Source organism: Oxyura jamaicensis, chromosome 2 (assembly GCF_011077185.1).
Source record: "Oxyura jamaicensis isolate SHBP4307 breed ruddy duck chromosome 2, BPBGC_Ojam_1.0, whole genome shotgun sequence".
Lineage (NCBI taxonomy): Eukaryota > Metazoa > Chordata > Aves > Anseriformes > Anatidae > Oxyura > Oxyura jamaicensis.
In genome coordinates this window covers 14,083,577-14,106,640 of record NC_048894.1, presented here as the reverse complement: position 1 = coordinate 14,106,640, position 23,064 = coordinate 14,083,577, and the positions used below count along the sequence as shown (strand labels likewise).

General features: G+C 39.2%; 1 protein-coding gene across 10 annotated transcripts in view; it reads left to right on the top strand.

Annotated features, from left to right (window-relative positions):
• CREM (cAMP responsive element modulator) overlaps window positions 1–23,064 on the top strand; it is a 28,214-nt gene continuing 5,150 nt past the window's right edge. Inside the window, exons 1-7 of one of the 10 annotated variants that reach the window (XM_035317742.1) lie at window positions 1–189; window positions 820–943; window positions 4,158–4,271; window positions 8,429–8,575; window positions 12,496–12,587; window positions 12,728–12,870; window positions 17,847–18,035. In XM_035317742.1, the coding sequence (XP_035173633.1) occupies window positions 146–189; window positions 820–943; window positions 4,158–4,271; window positions 8,429–8,575; window positions 12,496–12,587; window positions 12,728–12,870; window positions 17,847–18,035 (853 nt within the window). In that variant the 5' untranslated portion in view covers window positions 1–145. Of the gene's footprint in view, window positions 190–817; window positions 944–4,157; window positions 4,272–8,428; window positions 8,576–12,495; window positions 12,588–12,727; window positions 12,871–17,846; window positions 18,036–21,268; window positions 21,450–22,215; window positions 22,239–23,064 lie in introns of those variants that run through there. The other 9 variants (XM_035317741.1, XM_035317743.1, XM_035317744.1 and 6 more) reach the window with 9 other exon arrangements.

Sequence of the window (23,064 nt, the reverse complement as noted above, 5' to 3'; positions counted from 1 at the left end):
TTTGTTCTGTTGTGACTTGCACGGTTGCCATGGCAATGCTTGTGACTTGTCACTTGTTCCATGTTACACCTTCAGTGCAGAGAGTGGTAGGAGAGAGAAAGGGAGCCGAAGAGAACCTTGTTTTAACACACACACATCTTCCGTTATGACTAAGAGTGCCAAGAGATATGGAAGGTATGGAATTGTAAGGTAAATGCATTTCTATACAGCAGATATATATTTAGAAGCTTTCTCTATTGAGTTTAAACTTGTAGTTTAAGTTCAGGGTCAGGCAGTTGTTCTTCTCTGAAACTTACTGTAATTTTAAAACCTGCAGAATGAGAAGAATGGCTGAGGGTCTTGAGCCCCGAGCAGTTTACAGATAGTTGGAGTACAACTCCCAGACCGGTGTCAGTCTCAGCGGAGGCTTTAGAGGACCGTGCCAGCACGTGGCTGCTGGGAGACATGAGGGACCCTCTGCAAGCAGCACTGGTGGGCTGTGCAGGAGCATGGTGCTTGCCAACCCTCAGCCAGCTCTGCTCAGGACCCCAGGACTCTGCTCATCCCTGCCCTGAGAAGCGTTTCCAGAACTGCCCCTCCTTGCAGCTTTTCAAGGCACACGTTTTATAGCTCATGGCTATGTGAATGAAGATTTAATATAACTGAGTGGGAAGAAAGGACTTCAATTAATCTGATAAGTTTGAGAAAGATCTGTGTGTTTACTGTTAGTTGTTAGCTTACTGCTCCAAATATAAAATGATCTCATAGTGCTCTTTTCTCCCTAGATGCCTGATAAACCTTAATACAGCAAAATTTATGTATGTCTGTACTTACTTTTAGACAGATGACCATGGAAATGGTTGAATCGCAACAGGATGAAAGTACAGTGGATTCTCTGCCAGACAGAGATGCTGTTCATGATCAGAGTCAGCCAGGTGAAAGTCATATTTCCTCAGTATCTCAGGTAAGTTGAAATGTGGAAAGATGAGAAGAATCAATAAAGTGACATTCAGAAATGTTATGATTCTTTTATTGTTGATGATGAAATTACCAACTTGTATGGTGTTGTCATGTGCTGTAAGTCTTGTTATTAAATAGGAAAAAACACCAAGCTTATACTGAAAACCATATATGCTGTTTTTAACAAAAGGCCAGTATAACATCAGGTCTGTTAAAAGGTGACACTTTCAGGAGACTGGGCTTTTCAGAATGATCATTAGGGATTCTTACACTTTTCGCAGATGATCGTATGTATTTGTTACGCAGATGAGGATAGAGTCCTAAATAATTGAGGTGGCTGCAAGATCAAACAGTCGAAATGTGTGTCTTGAAGATGTGTTGCATAACAAAAGTGAAAATGAATAAAAATAGTCATTGCTCTTTCCTACATACTTTTTTATAGCATTTGTTTAGTCTTGCAAGTACAATTGTGCTTGTTCTGTTTCATTTCTGTGCATGTGATGACAGTATCTGGGTTTCTAAAATGTACATGTTCTACATAGTAATCATGCCTGGATACTTCTTTGCCAGTTAACTGATAAAGATGACATAATAACAATTCTCAAGCATGAAAATAAGCAATGAAAGGTTCAGCACTTGAGAGAATGCTCTTGCCAGTGCTAAGATGTGCTTCAGGATGTTGTGTAGACCCCTTTGAAGGATCTTCAAAACAGCTTTGTGAAATAAAGGAATTGAGTTTAAAAACAAACAAAAACAACATTGGAGAAATTCTTCCACATCAAAAGTTAGAAGTCAGTAAGATTTCTGTCTGAACTATAAGGAAGGGATGCTCCTTTATTTCATGCCATCTACGTGGCATGTTAGGTACTTGATTTACATTATTGGCTTGTTTTCAAGAGTGAATGCAACTGGGTTTTTCTGGGTCTTCAGAAACCAAGTAGAACACTTATTTGTTTTTTCTAACCTATAGTATTGGGTTGTGGTTTTGATATCTACATCTCTGGGAATCCTGTTTTTTGTTTGTTTGTTTGTGTTTGTTTGTGTTTGTTTGTTTGTTTTCCTTGAAGAATGGAGTATGAAACCAAAAATTTAATCTTTTTGTTTTGTTTTGTTTGTTTGTTTGTTTTTGTTTTTGTTAATGCTGATTTCACCCCTTCATTTCATCTTTCTTTGATGGCTCAAATTTGGTGTTTTACTTTAATAGATTTTACATGTAAACCATTAGCTCATACAATAGTCTTCTGGTGTCTTGAGTACTGTGTGGTGGTAACTGATGAGGTTCAGCCATACTGGGCAGGGGCCTTAGGTCATTCAGTTCAAACCCATAACTCTTGAAGTACTGACGAGGAGAGTAGTCTGGAATTTACATCTCTGAGTTCCTTAGGCCTTTTGGCCAAAGGAGAAGCTGGGGCAGAGGTCAGAGCTGCTCGGTGCTCTCAGCTGGAGTCCATGTCCCTGTGTGGCCCTTCCAGAAACGCGGGTTCAGCAGCGTGGCGCCGCTGAGGAAAATGGCGGAGCCGGGAGGCCTCCAGCGGGCGGCCCCTGGAGCCCCCGGTGGTTGCCACTGACCAGTGGGGGCCCCGCCACCCTAGCCCAGGCCACTGTGGTCATCCTGCCACCCTTGCGGCCTGTGGGACACCCACTGCTGGCCTTGAGCAGCCAGGAAGCCGTGCCCACCCCCTTGGTACCCTGAGGCACAGTTGCCACCGTGTTTCGGTGGGTCGGCCTGTCCCGGGAGGAGAGCTTATTGCCAAGAAAGGGGGAAAGGCCTGGTTCTGCAGTAAGCTTTGTTTGGCCTAAGATGAGGAGGACTCTCGTAGCTTACATTCCCTCCTGGCACATTCCGCAGGTGAGAGGTTGTCCCAGTGAAGGTTAGAGAGCCATGGTGAGAGGTGAAGCAGGGACTTGTTGGGATGAGGAACATCCCATCTGCTTCTGCTTGGTGCGGGATGGGAAACTCGGGGCGCTTCTGAGGGATTCACGGCTGTGCTGCTGGTCTGGGACCTGTGAATCTGGGACAGAAGGGCACAGACAGCTCTTTCTCCCTCTTTTACATCTGGAGAAGTGCAGTTAACAGAAGCTTGCTCCAACTTCCAGTCATCTCTCCTACTAATGTTCTTTCAGTTGTGCAGGAATGTGAGAAAAGTAGGAGGAGTTGCTTCCTAGCAAGAGGTAAAATGTCTGCTCACTGAACTTGAGGGTTGCTTTTCAGACATCTGTGTGGGGTTTTTATTTTTTCCAGGCAGATATTTTTTCAACCTTGGTTTTCTTCAGTCAGAAGTAAATCATTTTCATACATTATCTTTTAATAGTCAATTTGTGGTTCTCTATATATTATCAAAGAATGCCAGAATGGTTGAGGCAAGCACGGACCTCTAGACCAATAGCCCTGCTCACGCAGGGTCAGCCAGAGCAGGTTGCCCAGGACTGAGTGAAAGTAGGTTTTGAATATCTCCAAGGATGGATATTCCACAACTTCTCTGGTTGGCCTGTACCAATATTTGGCTTCTCTCACAGTGGGGGCGGAGGGGGAAGTTGTGTTCAGGTGGAATTTTATGGTTATTAATTTGCTTGGCCTTCTGTTGAATTAATACTTTGCCTAGGGAACGATGAGCAAAAAGCTGAAGGATATAACTGAAAGGAGTGTGTTTTGTTTGTCTGTTTTCCTCCTCTGGAGTTCAGGCTTTTTAGAGAAATACCTGCCACCTAGTGTGATAAAGACCGACCATGGAATTCAGTGTGGTGATCGTATGAAGAGAGCAGGCACTGTTTTTGTGCTGCAGCATTCTTGGTGTCTCCCCTCTGAAGCCAATGATCCTGTTTGGCTGGAGAACTGTGGTGTGGTGGGATAACCTCCGGTGCTATGGGGACCTATCATAATTTATTAGCAGAGATAAGAGCTTTTTTTTTTTTTTTTTTTTTTTTCCTGATGTTTTGTAATAGATACTGTTATATACTCCTGCAATTTTGATGATGAAAGTAAAACATTTTTTTCTGCAAAAGCAAAAATTAGCAAATCAGAAACTAGCAAAATGAGATGTATCTTTCATCCATTGAGGCAAAACTGACAATTTCTGCCTTTAAAAGGATATTTTTATAATAAAATTAATTAATATAAATCAAGATGGGGATGCAAGGAATTCAGCCACAGATGCTAAGTTCCAGCCACCAACAGAATTATGTAAGAAAATATTTATAAAAATTTTGGTTGTCTTTAGAAGCTGTTTGAACTGTGTAGAACACCTATCCGAGAAGCTCCATGCCTTTTCCTCAGTGAAGAGCAGAGGTGTGAGGTGGAAAATGTCTCCACGGGTTTTGCCTCATATGCACAGGTGATATGCTAATACATACAGGGCTGCTCTTAGAAAAATAAGTTAATTTGGACTGAAATGTTCTCGTAATATCGATGATAAAATTTGGAACAGTTACATGTGCATTGTTATTTAAATTAATGTTCATTTTGCAGCATTTTTAGAGTCTGTATAGCATTCTGTGGTGTACTGTGCTCAGCTACATAAATATGCTAAGTATAACTATAAATAAGAGCAATGACATTTTTTTTTCTTTAATCCTGCATGCTGGATAAGTTCTTTGAATCAGTTTTTGCATTTGTTATATTCCATCTATTATTAGAGCTGTGTTTGCTGCCTTGATCTGAAATATTTTCTGTTGACCTCACAGTGCTGGCCCTGAACCAGACACGGGCCAGGATTTACAATGCGAAAACTGCTGTCGGAGGGATTAGGAGGGACCTTTCTGATGCAGGCAGTGCAGAGCTGCTGTGAGCTCAGACTGCTCAGGTTTAGCACTTCAAGGGCATTCACTTTGGGCTCGCAGCACAAAATGTTGCATTAAATCTTGTTCCCAAGAGATCGAGCACTGTAGAAGTTCTCCGCAGTGTTGTGAATGTGGCTCTAAAACCAGCCTGCCAAGTGCAAGTCCAGGGCAGTTAGGAAAACTGATGTTAGAGCATTACGAACCTGCAGCTTTGTCACTGCTTTGTGCTTCTTCAAGGTTACCCTGTCACCAAGTAGCTGAGATTGGTCAAACCTTGACTTCCTTAAAACTAGGAGTTTCCTTTTTGGTGTTGGCTTTGCAGTTGGCCAAAACTTCCCTGTCTTCAGCTTTTCCTCATAAAGGCTAGGCAGTGCCTGAGCGTGACAAGTCCTGTGCTCTTCTTTCAGGTGAACCCACAAAGGGTTTGTTTTTGCCTTTTCCAGAAGCACTCCTCTCGTTACTCCTGGAGTCCTTGCAGCATTTAAATTCTATGGCTGAGACACAAATCAGGTGGAACTGCATGTGATGTGCTTCCTATTAGCCATGTCTGAGGCACGAAAGGTTGAGTGTCACTGTGAACTCTGCAGTACTCTGTAGGGGAAAGTTACCTGACCTCGAGTGACAGTGTGTGTGTACGCAGGACAGCTGTTCAGTGAGCCGTGGACCTTGAAGTCAGAGAACTGATAAGCAGTTGAACTCCTGAAAGAAAACGTACCTCAGTGTGAAGATAATCCAGGTTTATTTTTTTGAGGGGTGGGGTGGGAGGGTGCCTCTTGTTTTGTTTCCCTCCTTTTGCAAGAGGGAGCTCTTCTATTTCCAAACATACAGAGTACGGGCCCACGCTGCCATGACAGACTACGTGGTTGGTATTTGTTGAAGCTATTAGGCTCGACTGTTGCACACGTAAGAGGCTCGACCATCAAAGGATATTGCAACATCCAAAGTCTCTTAGCAATTGCTGGGGCATAACCCTTGCACTGTTTAATCAGGTACTTGGGGTGTTAATCTTCCGCTCGCTGTGTTGCTGAATTGCTTTGGGATTGTTTTTGGTTATTGTGTTAGACAGCCCTCGGAGTGATGATGTTAGAAGGAGCATTGCTCATCGCTGATGGCTGAAAGTAATGTTTTTTTGCCAGGGCTGTGTCAGTCAGCGTGTGTGCATGATAGCCTCAAATGGCAAAAGTATTTTGGCTAACACAGGAGTGTTCACTGTGAAACAACTCAAAGCAAAATGTGAATCAAGGTTATTATTACAATTTTTTAATATTGTAAAAGAGATGTAAAATATGATGTTAGAAATTAAGTCATAGTTCTAGAAAACAAGCCTAAGGCAAAGTAGTCACAGACTTTAAGCACAGTTCGTAGGGACTGCAATGACATGAATGTGCACACGGTATAACTTCCAGAAATTGGTGGGAACTCAGCCACGATCACATCAAATTGAGATGTTTAAAGCAGATATAAATGAGCAAACAAATCACTTTTTGGTTTCTGAACCAGCTTTAAAGATACTATTGTCTCTCCTCCCCCTGCACCCTCCACCTTCATTTAATCTCCAATCTGAATTAATGGGAACAAAACAATTCAGCCTGTGATATTGTCAACTTCAAACTAAGAGTATTAGCGGAGTGACTTTTTTTTTCCCCCTTCTTGTGTGGTTAAACTGAATGAATAAGTAGCTTTTAAATGACTACAGTGTTTCTCAATTTTGAGTACTGGTTTACTTCCTGCTTATATGTGCCTGACCCATTGTGTACCAAACACAGGAACTAATAAACTGTGCATGTAGTACAGTTTGGTGTTTGTACTCAACATGTTCTTCCTGATACCCTAGAGAATTGTATCAGATTACTGCTATCTGTGAGCGCTGCAAACTGAAAGGTTTGGTGAAATTGCCTTTGTAATGTTTTGGAAAGTTAGCATGCTTTGTAAATGTTTAGACTGCTCCATGCTCCTTCCTTGAAGCTGGGGTTTGGGATGATGTCAGCTTTGCCTGACAGAAAATAGATCGCGATCTTCAGGACGTTCAAGATGTTCTAGATCCCAAATATGCATTCTGATAATAATGTTTGTATTTGTTTTATAGATGGGGAAGAGAGCTTGTGTATCCTATTTACATGTTGCCATTTAATGCCATTTAAGGAATGATAGCTTGCATTTAGGGATTAAAAATGTCCTCAATTGTTTTATTTCCTGAAAATCTCTTCAGTTTACTACAACAATCGAGCAAATGCATAGTGAATGTGGACAAGCTCCTGTGTCCGTTTGCTAGAGACATCGTTTCTTTGAGATAATGTGAGCCAACATCTGCTCTTCTTGATAGCAGTACGTCTTAATAGTAGATAAACATTTTCTCTTGCCTTAAGAAAGGAACGTTTCCCAGACAAGCAATGGCTTGGATCGTAAATAAAGTGTTATTTAATATTAGGAAATTAAAAACAACAAAACCCAAAAAAATAACTTCAGTGTGAATATAGAAAAATACAAAACTCTTTAAACATTTTTTTTTTTTTTCAAATTCGGCATTAATCATGTTTTTTTCTTCTCACTCTCATCTCTTTTTACCTCTGCTGCTCATACCAGCTACCTTATTGGGCTGAGAACCAAGCTAGGAAGGGGAAGATATCAGCATCTTAGATATGACTCAGGGCTTATTCTTGTTCATGCGGAAGTTAGAAATTAAGTTTTTCAATGTCGTTTACTTTCAGAAAGACTTTTCTGTTTTAACCGTATGATTTTATGAAGTTGTTTGTAATTTTTTTCCTCTTTGCTCTGAGTTTCAGGATGTTTCATCACAAAGAACTTGAGCTCAGTCTTAATGTTTTCCCTTTTGCTTCAGTATTTGTTTCTGATAACAATTTTAGCAGGAAGAGCGTAAAATTTGAGTTATTTCTTAGTCTGTGGATGCTTAACTATTTTTAACACATTCGGCATCCATACAGGTGATTGAGAGCCAGGGGCTGGGCAACGCTGTTTTTGCTCTGAAATGTCATCAGAAAAAGGGGTCAGATGTCTTCTTGAACAGAATGGGGCTACCATTTTCTTCAGCTCTGCTAAATTTAAAGATTTGTCTGTGCTTTATTTTTGCTGTATCAAAGTGTTCCTACTCTGTCTTGATTTTGTGAAATATGTAAAAGGAATCTATTAAACTAAAACAATTTACAAATCCATGCATTGCTTTGTTGAACACTTTTTTCCTTCCTATTATCACATCCCTTGAGACATCTATCTGAAAACCAAAAGCTGAAGCTAAACTTTTAGCTTAACAAAGCAAAAACAAAACAGCTGTGGATATTTTTTGGACTGAGAGCATTGTGCTCTGTATCTTGTTGCTGCAGCATACCACCTGAATGAATATTGGTATTTTTGGTTACATTTCTTGAGCTTCTTCCTAGCCTTCATGCTAGCGTCAGCAGATTTACTCCGTGATAGCTTAGGGTTGGTTTTTGATTGAAAAGAAAATGTGAAGTCTCTGGGGGGAAGAGGGGAAATATGAAGATTTGCAGTTTGGCAGGGCTCAGTTTTCCCCATCATTTGGAGAGATACCAAATTGTTCCTATGAAGAGTTGTGTACTTGTGTGTGAGATAAGTACGCACGCTTAAGCTGTTCTGGGTACGGCAGCAGAGCCAGGTTGTTTTAGTATCACTTCTAAAAGCATTTACTGAAATCTCGCGGCGTGTTTCTTAAACATGATGGTTGTAACTTTTGCAGGTTTCTGTAGCTGCATCAAGTGCTGGAAGAGGATCTCCAGCAGTAACTCTAGTGCAGTTGCCTTCTGGTCAAACTGTTCATGTCCAGGGTGTCATTCAAGCCACACAGCCCTCAGTCATTCAGTCACCACAAATGCAAGCTGTTCAGGTTAGCTCTTTTATTGTTCTGTTTTCATGAATATTTGGTGCTTCATTACTCATGCCCCTGCCCTCATCTTCAGCTTCTCTTCATTCCTGCCAGCGCTGGGAGATTTACTCTCGCAGTTGTAGGAAGGTGGGGGTGGGGAGGGCGGTGGCAAGCAGCCAGCTCGTAGCAGCTCTGCAAGCATTGTGTAGCGATTCCTTAATGCTTCCTGTTTATTTCTTAAGAAATTGTGTATTGGAACCCTGAACTTTTGCAACAGCAAGTTTGTGTAATAACATGACCTTGTTTTAGCGTACCTTGCAGTTCTTCTGTTTTGTTCAACTCTGCGATCGTCCTGATTCTAATGGAAATTTGCAAGTGTCTCTTGTACTGTATTTCTGAGAGCATCTGGATGTGGTGGAAGTAAACATAGCTTCAAACGATTCCCTGTTGGTGTAGCAGGCTCAGTTAGAGCATCTGGTATTGCCTTTTGTGGGTGTGTATATGTAAAGAGCAAAAATACGGGCAGCCTCAAAATAAACATCTATTTGGCAAGTCTTCACGTTTAAACCTGCTGATGTTAGAAAACAGGGACCAGTGCAAAATGCTTAGAGAGTTTTCAGAGCTTTTAAGTAGTGAAACAAACTGGAGAGAATGACTCTGCACAATTTTGCAAATGACTAGGCAAGCCTCCCATTAGCGTTTTTCTTGTAGGTAGGAATGTCTTTGATCCGCTTTCTTAAAAACTGATTGCAAAATGAAGGCTGAATCGGTTCTTGCAAGTAGAATTGATAATCTCTAAGAAAGGCTAGATAAGTTACATGTGAACTGTTTTACCTGCAGTCATTGCAACATAGGAAGGAAAAGAAAAATGTATTGTCAGTCTTCTTGAGAAGCCACTTTGAAACCTTTTAGTAGCTTTCAGGTATAATAGATAAAAAGGCATATGCAAGTATATTTATCCTAGAGACTAGAAGACAAGAATAAAACCTTAGCCAGGTATTCAGTAGTTTATTTGTAGGTGTAGATGACGGGCCATGGTAAAGTTTGGAAATTGTAGATTGCTATTGAAAAGGTGCAGTCGATGGCAAAGACTTGTTTGGTCAGACTTGAAGATAAATTGGAGAACTCAAAAAATAAATTTTTATTTTGTAATTCTTTCTAACTACAATTTGCCAGGGTGAACTTTATCAAATAATCATGTTATAGTCATCCCCAGATTTCTGTCACTACTTTTCTTTAAGCTGGTGTCTTTGGGGCATACATACATAGTCCTGGCTTCAGAGCTCAGGAGGAGGAATTTCTCCAGAATCTCTTGACAGCTGCTGCTGTGTCGTCTTAGGGGGTGGAGATCGACTGTTTGCTGTATTGAGTCGACTCTGTCCTCTCTTTCCCAGAGGAGCAGAGATGGGAGAGCTGTGCCCTGGTTAATACTAACTTGTTAGTTTCAGGTTTTTGCTTTGCAGTCCTTTGAGCATATTAATGGTGAATAACGTGACTCTCCCAGAAGAGCCTGAAGATGCTGTTGTTTTTTTTTTTTTTTTTTTCACAGCATTACAGAGGTTGCCTAGGCTCTTCTGTGATCTTCTTAAGCACTTTATCCTGCCACCCGGCACTACCTCCAGATTGTTTGGCTTTAACTTAGCATCCTTTTTCTGCCAGATAGTGGGAGACTTGAAAAATTGTATCGGTCTGCTTAAATAAATAAATAAAATACATAAATAAAAATATTTTGAAGGCTGACATTAAAGCCTGTTTGACCTCTCCCTCAGACACCTGCAGCTTTAAGCTGGAAGGCATTTAATTTATCTTTCTGTGTAACACTGTTGCTTTCTGGATGAAAAAATACTTATCTGCATTGTGTTCTCTGTTCTGTTATTGTTGTTTTACTTGTAGGAAGGCTTGCAATTCAGATTATTTGACTTTGCTACTTGCTTCTCTCCTGTAATATATCAGGTATTGACAGAGGAACATGAGCTCATATTTGTTGTGAGCTATATTTGTTCAAATGCAGAACAGCGTGTTAAGGCTGGAGAAGTCTGACTGATGGCCAGGAGAAATGGCAGTGGTTCCCTTCTGTAAGCCTTGTGGACATGGTTGCTTGCTATTAGAAGAAACAAACATTACATTTCTCTCTTGTATCCTGATGAAAATTAGAACTTTTGAAACTTCTTGCAGAAAATTTCCTTTTCCACATTAAAATGCTTACATTTTCTTGGTATTTCCTTACCCTCTTATCAAAGTGCTGCTGTTCCTGACTTCTTGGTTGTCTTCACAATCAAGAAGGGGTGGCTGTTAGTAATTCTAAGTGGAATGATGAAGATCTTGTTTTCCTGCTGTTTGTCCTGGGACATTTTTAAAAATACATATTTTTATCCTGTGGAGTGAAAGCTCACTTTCTGAGTTAAGCTGCCTAGGCTGTTGGCTGTGTAACGATGCCTTTAAAGGTTTATGCCAGAGCCTTGAAGATTGATCCATGAGCAGATCCGCATAGGGCACTGGAAATGCCTTTCAGAAGCATTCTCTTAATGCTGAATGCAGAAGCATTCAGAAGCTTCTCTTAATGCTTGTTATTTGGTCAGCATTGCTTCACCCTGCAAAAGAATGAATACGAACGTCTTGAAGCTGTTGTGTCTCCCCAGTCAGCTCTGAAGCCTGGTGTGGAGCTGGATGCTTTTAGACATGAAGAAGTGCCTCTCATTATTTCCAGGTCTGTTTTAATTAGATAGGCATAGTGTTTTAATCACATTCCTATCTACTGCCCAGCAAAACTGAGGCTATGTTATTACTTTTTGGGGGGCAAAATTGGAATGTAATAAAATTAGTAAGTAGAAAGAAACTCTTGTTCTGCAGTAACATGTAGTTCTTTCAAGGTGTGGTTGTACAGGTTTGAGATCAAATGACACCGGCCCATGAATTTCCAGAGCCTTCCACCCAGTCGTGTTCTGTTGGTCATGCAGGTTTTGTTTTCAGACACCAAGCGCTGCGGCCTGGCAGCCACATTACTTCTCGAGGTTTGTCTTTCCTGAGCTGTGGAGAAGTCTCCACCCAGGTCAAACACTTGAGCCTTCTAGTCACTTCACTCTTGTTTAATGACGAGTGCTTGTTCAGCGTTAGTTTAGAACAGTATTTAGCCTGCAACTGCGTTATGGTCTTTATGTAAAAGGTCATTTTGCACACCACCATTACCATACTGTCCCAGTTTTGGAAATCTTATACACCGATAGTTCTGAGTAGTTGCAAGAATCAAGAAATTCGCATGGTTTTCTTGTTCAGTAATTAGTTTCTGTTCTGTGTCATGTAATATTTGCTGGCAAAGAGTGTGATTCAGCTCCAGGCCTTCATGTCTTGGGTAACTTTAAGAGAAAAGAACCGTGAAAATAATGCTAATAAAGTCCTGAGAAAATAAAATAGATATTTTAGACTTCACAGAAGTTTCTGAAAGTTTCATGAAATTGCTAAGCAGTGTATTTGTATTTATGAATGTGTTGATAAGTGTCATTTAATAAATGTATATTTAAATAAACTTATTTTCTAAATAGAATTGGTGTGGTTTTGAAGAAGTTTTTGTCTTGTATACAGTTATTTAAGGTACGTTCATACAGTGTTCTGCATTTTAAATGTTTAATTTAAAAGCTAATTGTACAATATTTTTACATTTAAAGAAATCTATATTCAGTACTTTTGATGTCACTAACGATATAATGTGGATTATTTATATTTTTTCGAAATGGAAGATATCATTTAAGTGCCTGTGTGTTGCTAACATCATAGTTTGTGATGTGTTGTAGAAAGAGAAGTCCAAGATCACATGACTTGTAATTTTTTTAAAAAGTGCGTGAACTTCCTTTATGCAAACATGGAAGGAAATTTTTAAAATAATCTTTTTACTTTTTTTTTTTTTTTAAATGAAGTTATAAATTTCAGAAACTTTGCTATTACAGGTAGCATCGATTGCAGATGAGTCTGCAGAATCAGAAGAGATAATTGATTCTCAAAAACGTAGGGAAATACTTTCAAGAAGGCCTTCATACCGGTAAGGACTTTTGGTTTTGTTTTTGGTGGTTTTAAAGGCAGGTTATATGTAACAGCAAAACTGTCTGATAAAAGCCAGTGACTTAGTTTCTCATGGATATGGAATTTCAGATATATAAAACTATCTTTGTCCTCTTCTAGAAAAATTTTGAATGAACTATCTTCAGATACTCCTGCAGTCCCAAAGATTGAAGAAGAAAAGTCGGAAGAAGAAGGAGCGCCTTCTGGAATTTCTCCAATGTCCATGCCAACCAGCCTGTATCAGACTAGCTCAGGGCAATACAGTATGTTTGCAAAGATCTGTGTTTCGTTGCAGAACACAAATAGGAACAGGTTTTTTTCTAAAATTTCCGTAATGAAGTAGAGATGTTCTGGTGAAGAAGAATGAGAGCTTCTATATTTCTAAATAATCTCAATTTTTAGATTTAATTTCTCCTAACGTGGGCACAACAGACATTTTAGCCTGCTTCTCTTAATGCTTGTTGATTGCTAAGCTTAGTCCTTCTAGAATTCCTACGCATTAAAAATGTGGAGGTGAGGCTCAGATGAAATGACAAATGTTGGCACTGGGTTATGTTTTGTGTGCATGTACAGTGTTATAAACCATTGCAGTTTCATGTTGCTGTGATTTGATATGTATTAGTATTATACACTACGTGAAAAATGGCAATTGGTGAGGAGTTACCTTTTTCAGCATAGGGTTGGAGCATGAAATTCTTTATTAACTTTGAATTTTCATTTTTAAAAGAACAATCTCTCTTTCCAATTGCCAATGATTAACACTCTCTTAACTGCAGAGTTAACCTAAATTGTAGTCTTCAGCATTTGGTGCTTTATCCAAACACAGTCTAAAAGTTAGTTTCACAGTTCTACTCTTGAGATCTTTTTTTTTTCAATTCTTGTGTTTATGTTGAAAACATTGCATAACTTGCTCCGTATGTCTTCTTTGTGCTTAATCATGTATCATCCAAGGGATACCTTTCTAATAACTTTTTTTTTTTTTTTCCAATTATGTATTTGGTAAAGGTTCATTTCTGCAGTTATTTTTTGATGTCTTTCTATGCATAGACCTGCTGAAATGCAGGTATTTTCCCTTTGATACAATGACAGCAGAACTGCAAAAGGAATGTTTTCTGAAACTTTGCTTTGAGAACAGACAAAGTCTATTAAAACATGAACGGTAGAATATAAAAGAAGTAAAATGTCTTTCCGCATGCAGTGTTCTAGTCACCCTTAGAATTCTTCATTTATTTTTAGTTTGTACAACTGAGTTGTTATCCTGTCTGAGAAAGCAGAATTCGCATAGAGTATCTACGCTTCTGCATAGAAAGTAATTTTGCGTGGAGTTCCTAAGCTGCTTTTCTTACCCATCCTCTAAGGTGCAGGCATAAAGGTCTGCTTTGTGATGTCCATCATTTGAAGTGCTCTTTTCCATGGACTTCTGGTCATGCTAAATGACAGTTATCTAGTCCAGAATCTGCTTTGTTCTTTTTTTGGGGGTGGGGGTGGTGATGTTAGCTTCAGAAGAGTATTTGCAGTTTCAAGACTTTCTTGTTCAAACAAACATTTACTTCTGAAAAATCAAAGAGCAGAGAGCATCACCAACCATGTGCTTGAATTTGCAGAGTCCATAGAAATTTAATTAAATTTCATTTATCTTCATTTAAGTCTGGCTTAAGCATGGGTCAGGCATAGAAGAGTTCTGCTTCATGATGCTTTTTCTTTCAGGAAGTTCTATTGGTAGCTTTTTTTTCAGTATATTTAAGATAACTAAATCTACAAATATTTATTTAATAAGTTTCAGATGTAATGAGACATTGCTTCAGGATGCAATGTCAGTCTTCATAGACCCTCAAAAATACATTTTGAGATTCTCAAAAATACGTTTTGAGAGCCTTGTCTTCCTGGAAATTGCTTTCTTACTCAATTTATTAATTTGATGTTTTTGTTCTTAAGTTTACATTTCCAAGTTAAAATGTCATATATCTTTTGCTGCAGTGAAGTCTGTTCTCTCCACTTCTGGGTAGGAAAACATACAGTCTTTGTCCTTAAAGTTACTGCTGGCCAGAAAAGTTACATCTGAGGTTGAATCTCCTTGTAGTAGACGGAGTCTTAATTCGGAATTTACCAATGAGAGCTTGGCAGTTTGCTTCTAGTTCTGACAGCAGGCCCAAAAGGCACAAATCTGCAGCATTTCTGAGCAGCTGTGCTGCTGCCTGCCTGGGCTCCCCTAAACCCAGGAATGCTGTGTGGGAACTCTCGTGTGCTGACTTCTGGCTGGGTGTGATGCAGAAGGTCACTGCATAGATCTATTTAATCTTTATTTCTCCCGTCAGTTATTTCTCTGTATCTGCTTATCATCACTGTACCTGAGTACCTCTCTGTCCTGGGGCAGTGTTGGTTGCCTGGCTTCTCCTGTGTAGGCAGCCAGCAGTTCAGTTCTAAAGTTTTTCTGCTGTCCATGGCAATGAAGGCTGGCCTTGTAGTGGCACTACAGCTATCCCTACTGTGGCCTGGTTTAAAATATACCATATCTCACTAAATTTGCTGAATCCTTGGTTTTCGTTATTTCTCTCTCTATTCCTGAATGGGAGAGGCAGATTAAGAGTAGCCAAAAAGATAGTTTTGGCTGTGTGTTGGTGTCTGGAGGTACGTGATAATTCTTTTTGGAAGAACTTTATAACATACTTGGTTTTAAGATAGATGTACTGGTTCTGTTATCAGCACTGATGGCTGCTCTTTGCTTACTTTCTACCAGCCAAAATGATACGTTGCCATGGTTTCCAAATATCATTTTCCTTTCCTTAGAGTTCCTGGCTTTGGCCTGTGGAAGCAGATGGACTGACAGGCATGACCAGCTAGATAAAATGCGGGTTTGCATCCATCACTGCGTATGTTGATTTTCCTGTAAGGAGAATATATACCTTTTCCTAGGGTGGTGTTTTTTGGATGAGCCATGTAGCCTGATTTGCTACAAAACTATTCTGCTGGCTGTAGTTCTGTCACAGTGGTTATTGAATACTGAAAAATTGTTTTGCCTCACCTGTGGTGGTGGGCTAAACATGCAAGAGTTGTTTGCTTAGATGGAGATTGTGAATCAACTTCCTTCTTGCCTACTTGTGCATGTCATGATGTTCTTTCAGGAACAGTGCAGGGAAAATGACAAGAACTAGTTCTTTTGCCATCTGTTTTGATTATTTGCTGTCTTAGGAAAGGTTTGTAACAAATTTTATCAGTTGCAGAATGAGGAAATACACAGGGAAAGACTAGCCCTGTCTTCGGAGGGAAAAAGATATTGGAAGTGTTGATCATACTCGGAGAATGGTGTTAGTTTCACCTTCAGTCCTAGCTAAGAGAAGCTGCCATTTATATCCAAGTGCACAGTGTACAAAACCAGGAGATGTCTGGGAAAATCCAGTACTCTCTGAAGGCACAGTTTCAAGCAAAGCTCTAACACAGGAAGTATCTGTGCAGTGGTTGGGATTAGGGCAGTGAACAGGGTGGGGGGAGTGTCATGTTCCTACTAGGGTAGGAATCAGTCCTATAGGAGAGAGAGTGGAGTACATTCTCTGTTATTTAAAAAGTGCTGTGTTGTAATCTAACTAAGCAGTTGAACTAACTTTTTTATGTAGTGTGATACTGTAATGGTATAGACACAGCATTTTTTTTTGTTGCTAAATCTGTGTGAGTTCAGTGTTGAGTAAATTTCACGTCCCTGGGAGGTAGAGACGTTCTGCTGGGAAGCTTGCATGCTACTGAGAACCAGCTATTGTCCTGGACCTAATGAACAACAGAGGAGACAACGATTAATTCTTACTTCTCTTTCCTCTAAGCTGCCTCCAAATGGGGCACTTCCTGCTTTGGAGGCCAGACAAAACCAGCATATTGCTCTTTTGCTTTTTTTCTTCCTGTAATGCCTTTTGGAGCATGCATGTAGCATGCATCTGGTTCTGTGCGATATTCCGCATCCTAAGGGTAGGACTGGAGGTCATGCTGAACCTTGTTGCAGATAAAGCCTGAGAGGAATTCCCTGTTTTACCCCAAATAGAAACTAAATTAGCTAATTGGATTTGGCCACTTCGGTAGGTAACTCCTATATTTTGAAATAAATTATGAGGTTTTAGTAGATTGCTACTATTCCCGAACTTACCAATAACAGTTAGTGATTAGTAAGTAATCACCTGGTAGTCTTTCAGTACTCTTTGAGGTGTTACTGTTTTATGTTGTACTTTCAAGTTAACCTATTGTCAAGACAGAACGTCTGAAATCAACTGTCTACCTCCAAAATGCATGTGGGTATCTAACAAAATCGTGTGTCAGATGACCAGAGCTGAACATTCAAAGATGTCCTCAAATAATGTGAATCTGGCCGTGAAATCTGAGGAGTTGACAGTAATGAATCTGTACTTACATATCACGTTTGTACCATCTCACACCACTTCACATAAGCCTGTTACTTCTTGGGAACTGGGTTTCCTTCTAACAGTTTTTAGTTAACATTTTCTTGTTCTTGATGAGGACAATGCTAATTTGAAAAGTCGTAGACAATTAATAAATTCTGTAGGGAATTTCACTTTTGTCTAATTATTTAATTATGATGAGCTAGCTGCAGATTATGCAGCATTTTTTTTTATTTTTTTATTTTTGGTGGGGAAGTACATTTTTCATATTGTTGACCACATGGGAAGAAGACTCTGTTCTGTTTCTTTTCACATAAGCCAGACTCTTTACAGCTTTATAAAACTTGGAAAAATGTTTTTGTCCTAGGCTTTCAGTCAAACTAAGAAAAGGAGGAGTGAGTGTTAGAAGAATTGTTCTTCTTTGTCTAGACGTCCTGGGTTTTGTGTCATGGGATTTGATAGACAGATTTTTTTAAATAATCTTTTTATATTAGTGTAAAAAACTGCAATTCTAGAAGCTACCAATCTTTTTTCCCCCCCCTTATGCTAAAACTATTTTAGGCCTTCCAGCAGTATTTTTAATATTGCTGGAAATTTATAGAGAAAACTAAGTGAAGCAGTTTTTTGTTTTTTTTTTTCTTCCCTTGTTAGACACATGGCATGTACTACACAACAGGCTTCATGTTTGTGAAAATCAGTATTAACGTTTTGGGTTTCTTATATATAATATAATTGCTCATTCAACAAGAAGAGGACCTGGAGTCCTATCAGACGGTGTTTATTTTAAAAAGGGAGATGTGCTTTAGCATGTTGTATGTCTCTTTCTGTTGCCTAACCCGTCTTTTTCTTTTTATCTTTAGTTGCTATAACTCAAGGTGGTACAATCCAGATTTCTAACCCACCCTCTGATGGAGTCCGGGGACTTCAGGCATTAACAATGACAAATTCAGGAGCTCCTCAGCCCGGTGCTACCATCGTGCAATATGCAGCACACTCGCCTGATGGCACACAACAGTTTTTTGTTCCTGGAAACCAGGTTGTTGTTCAAGGTATTGTTTATTAGTCTACTACATTTTACTTTTTTCATATTAAACATTTCTTCCTAAAAGGCTATTATTTTGTGTTTACATTGTAGCACTATTAAATAACATTTTTGTATAATATGAAAGATGGTCTTACAAGGAGACTGAGTTCCTCTGTTCAGTAAAGCAGATACTTCTTTAGATTAAAACAAGGTATGAGGAGGAAATAACAGGATAAAATCATCTTCTGCTTTGAATGCTTCTGTCCATGTTCTGAGAGACATGTTTAATTGAAATAAAGATGGTGTTGCAGTTTGAACTGAGATGCTGAGTCTGCATCTCATTTAGTATGTGAAACTAATTTGTTTTTTTCAACAGCATTCATACACCACAAGTTCTGAAGTTACTTGAAAGGTTATAAGGCTGTGTTTAGGGCAGAATTTCCTTGTGGTTTGTCTTGCCATTATTGGAAAGGAGATCCTTTCATGGAGCTGATTTTCTCACAGAACAACAATTTACAGGTCCTGTGAAATGTATACATGTGAATTGAACTGTGAATAGTGAATTCTTAAACCTTACTGTAGTTTATACAGGATTTCCTATTCTTCCACTGTTCCCAGCCATTCAGAAGTGCTGAGGGAAGTGGAGAACCAAACATACATTGGATTCTTATCAATACCAGTAGGGTTGAGATTTGGATTATATTGAGGAAACCTTTTGGAAATGCATGCAACATTTCTATATAGAGACACTAAATTAATGCTAGGGAGGATATAGGGAATTTATTTTCCATTTTCCTTTTTGTCCTTGTGTCAGTACAGAGGAGGAAAGTGGGAAACATGGGCGAATGCTTTCTTAAGCCAGAACAGCTTACTGAAGTAAACCATGAAAAGGATAGGAAGACATTAAACACGTATTCACGGAATGGATGAGTGTCATCACCTAAATGCAGACAGATAACGAATCATGGAATAGTTTGGGTTTGGAGCGACCTTAAAGATCACCCACTTCCAACCCCCCTGCCATGGGCAGAGGCACCCCCCACTAGATCAAGTTGCCCAAAGCCCCATCCAGCCTGGCTTTGAACAGCTCCAGGGATGGGGCATCCACAGCTTCTCTGGTTCCAGTGCCTCACCACCCTCTGAGTTAAGAACTTCTTCCTTGCATCTTCTAATTTAAACTTACCCTAGTTCGGAATGAGATAGTTGGTGAAGTCCAGGTTGAGGATTTTTTCACCCTAATAGGGATGTTTGGGATAAGTTCTGTCTTCAAGTGGCTGTTTCTGTCCCTTTGCTGTAAAGGAAACTCTGGATGTAAATATTAGCTTGTAAATATTTCGCTTTTTGGGGCACTACTAAATAATGACACCAAACCTGAATTCTTCTATTGCCTCTGGTTACTTCTTTGCTGAAATATAATGTCTTCCTAAGACTTAAAAGCATTTCAATTAAACTTTAAGACTAGAATGTGAAAAACCTTAAAATGGCCTTCATCATGCAGAGAGCACTATTGCAACTACCTGAAGTGTTACTAGGTATGCATTCGTAGTGAAACCTTAACACCCAAATTTGTTCCCCCTCCCCAAATTTCCCACTTTAGTGGTGGTATGTGTTTTTTTTTTTGAGTATATCTCACATATGATTAAAGCTTTCAAAAGAGATTCAGAGACAGGTACTGAATATCTGCTGGATATATCCTGCTTCTGGAATTTTCTAGATACTTTTAACTGAATTGGTTTGTTTTCTGTCCATGCTCAGCAAAGTTGAATTTTCCTGGAATTCTCTGTTTCTTTTGCCCAAACAAAGACTGGTGCTTTAGTGATGCTCAAAGGGGCTGACACTGGAAAAAATGCTACCTAAAATATACAGGAAAAAATACAAAGGGAATAGTAAGTGAGCATGAACTCGGAGATGATCAGAAGATGAGAGGTTTCAAATTATTGTATGCCATGTACCAAACAAATACTTTAGGTGAAAAGTAAGAGTGTGGAAGCCCTTGAGGATGTATAAGATAAGAGAGATCTTGTTCTGCTAATTGCATATCATCAACAAACCTGAGTTACTGAGGATGGAGTGGGACAATGGAGTAGTAAGTCCTTGCTACAGGTATATAGGTGATGAACATGTGTCATTTATGTACACTTCTTAGTTGACTGGCTATCAGTACATGATATCATGATAGTGCAGATTATAAGAGGAAAGCAACATTCTGCTTAGTAAACATTGAATCTGCACACCTATATTTTTATAATGATTTTGGGCGGACAACACTTAAATTTAACTTTTAATAATTATAGAAGGGAGGGGGGAACAACCCCCACAAACATTGGTCCTGGGCTGTAAAATAGCAGTTTCAGAACCTTTCAGATAGGATATGTATCAGCTCAGTTCTGATCTTTTGTTCATGTGACCCTGAAGTGGTCTTGGAATCATGGGGGGATCCTCCTTTGCACTGATGCTCCCTTTATTATATATACAGCTGATGAATTGCCAGTGTAAATTATTTACAGACACAGGCTTTAGGAGTTTGCTATGTCCTGCGTACAGAACAGTGCCTGGACTGCTGGTTTGAATCTAGTTTCATTCAAGCTGCTGTAGAAGAGCAAATACTTTAAAGTAGAGATTTTTCTCCTTTATTTTTTTAATAAGTCAGCCAGATCTCTTTTTTTTTTTTTCAAAAAAAAAAAAAAAAAAAAAAGGAGGGAATGGCTGGAGAGGTTGCCCTTATTCAGAGTTACTGTTCTGCCTGTTAGACCATCTGAAATCACTCTCATTAGGCTGTTATTTTGTTGGAGCTTTCTTCAGTCTTTTCTGAAGCTTTTAACTGAAATGAAATGAGTGGCTTGAAGGTCTCCCCCTGCCTTCTCCCCCTGCCCCATAAGGAGCTGTAGCCTTTCATTTACTTGTTACAGCCTGTTAAGCTCTGCTGCCTCACACGGCTGTCTGTCAGATTTCTGCCTTCTAGAGGAGCCGCTCAAACCAAAACAATTGCAAAAGCCCTTTTAAAATGTCACTATTTTCTGTCCAATCGAGATTTTACCCTAAATCATTCATGAATTATGCAGTCATTTTCTTAATTTCTGTCAGTCAGTGCTCTGAGTCTTTGTCTTGTTTTACAGCCAGCTCTGTGGTGAGTGCTTTCTGTAGCTTTATGTATAATTCAGGGGAAGAGAACAAAGCTGGGTTTACAGAAATACGGAAGGAAGAAAAAAAAGCTTTACTGGAAAAGCAGTTCTTTGGGCTGCAGTTTCAGTGAGCTGTTCCAGTGACAGAGCGTATTAATGACAGCGGTAGGCAAGTGAGGTCACTGTGATGTCAGTGCTCTTGCTTGTAATCCTGCACATGCTTGCTAGTTTGGAACAGTTCATGCTGAGCTCTGGTAGAGCGACAGGAGAAGCCTGTGTGCAGAAGCTGGTCATGGCTGTAACAGGAGATGAAACAGGTAAAAAATATATTAGTCTTTTACATTATACTGTGTATGTTTAAGCAATGCTCGGTATTTGTGGCATTTTCTTTTGAACTTGTTGCTGTAACTTAATCTGTCAGAACTGGTACAAAGGGTCTGCTTGGAGTCGCTGTAGGATTTCAGAGTAATTTTAACAGTTTCATTTGGGGGGGGAATTAGTGTTAGTTTGTAAGTTCTTGTACAGCTTGATTCAGATAACTAGTATTTGATGGAGGATTTTGCTGAAAAAATCCACCACTTTTAAATCATTTCCTATGGATATAGTCATATATATTGCTATGCTTGTAATTGTTTTTTTTTTTATTTATTTATTTTGTAAAAATGACACTGCCTTTTTTTGTTTAGCAATAACAGCTAACAGATTTGGTAGCTAAAATAGGCTGAAGTATAGCTGTAAGATAAAGGTGTAAGTTGTTTCAGTGGTATAAATAAACCCTTTTGCTTCTCTTATTAAAGAAAATAGTGAATAGAAGCAGATTTGAGAGCAGAAATTTTAAGTCTTGCAATGCCTGCTTGTTTTCTCCTCCGCTGTTAAAATGGTCTGTTCCTCAGCTAATTGAGTTCAAAAGGCTGACGTCATTAGATTTCCTGGAATCGTGTTGCAGTAGGGAACTGGAAAAGTTAAACTCCAAACAAGATACACATTGACGTCAGCTCCAAGTCATGCTGTGATTTAGTCAGTTCCTTTCTGCTTCGTCAATTGCCTCCGGCAGCTCTGTAATGTTAACCAGTTTGCAGCCAGTACCGACGTGCTGCTTGTTGCTGGTACCACTTTTTTCATTAATCCAAAGATATTTATCTTCCCCAAGTCTGTGCTTTGTGTTTTTATACACAAAGGAATAATGATTCATGTCTTGTTTAGCCAGTTCAGTGGTGAAGTTTAAAACCCTTTGATAATTTAGTCTCATCATTATGACTCACAGGAAGGGAGAATAGATACACCAATACGTGCTGTGTGTCTTTTTTTTTTTTTTTTATCCTGTGTAGTTGCTGAAAGAATTCAAATGCAGGGATGCTCTCTAGTGTTCAAGCTATTTTTTTTTCCACCAAGCTTGCTGATACAAGGTGCTTGATGTTTGTTTGATAACTTAAGTATTTTTTATTTGAGAAATTAATTTACAAGTGTAGTTGTGCATTTCTGAATGTATTTTTTTTGTTGTTCGTTTAATTTCCTGTTAAGAATTTCCTTTGTCTAAGTCTCAACTCAAAGCTTTATGTTTTTGGTGACTTTTTTCTCCCTTGCAGTTTTAATGAGGGAGAAAAAAAGATGATCTAGGGCAATGTGCTAGGAAAAATACCACCTACAAGGTTGTTGCTCTGTTAACATTCTCAGCCCTATGTCTGATACGTAGGAATGACCTTAAAGCTCAGTAGGGTTTCATTAGAAATGAACGCTGTTTTTAAAGGTCTGGCAGTCTGGATCAAGGGGTTTGGGATTTGTGTCTCAGGTGCTGAAATGGAAGGTACCCTTCTGTGTAGTACATGTGTATGTTAAACACCGTGATTATGGCGTACACCATGTGTATGACTTAAACACCAGGATTTTTTCCAAGGGTACTTTAGCCTTCCTGTCTAAAGTCTGTTTCATCTT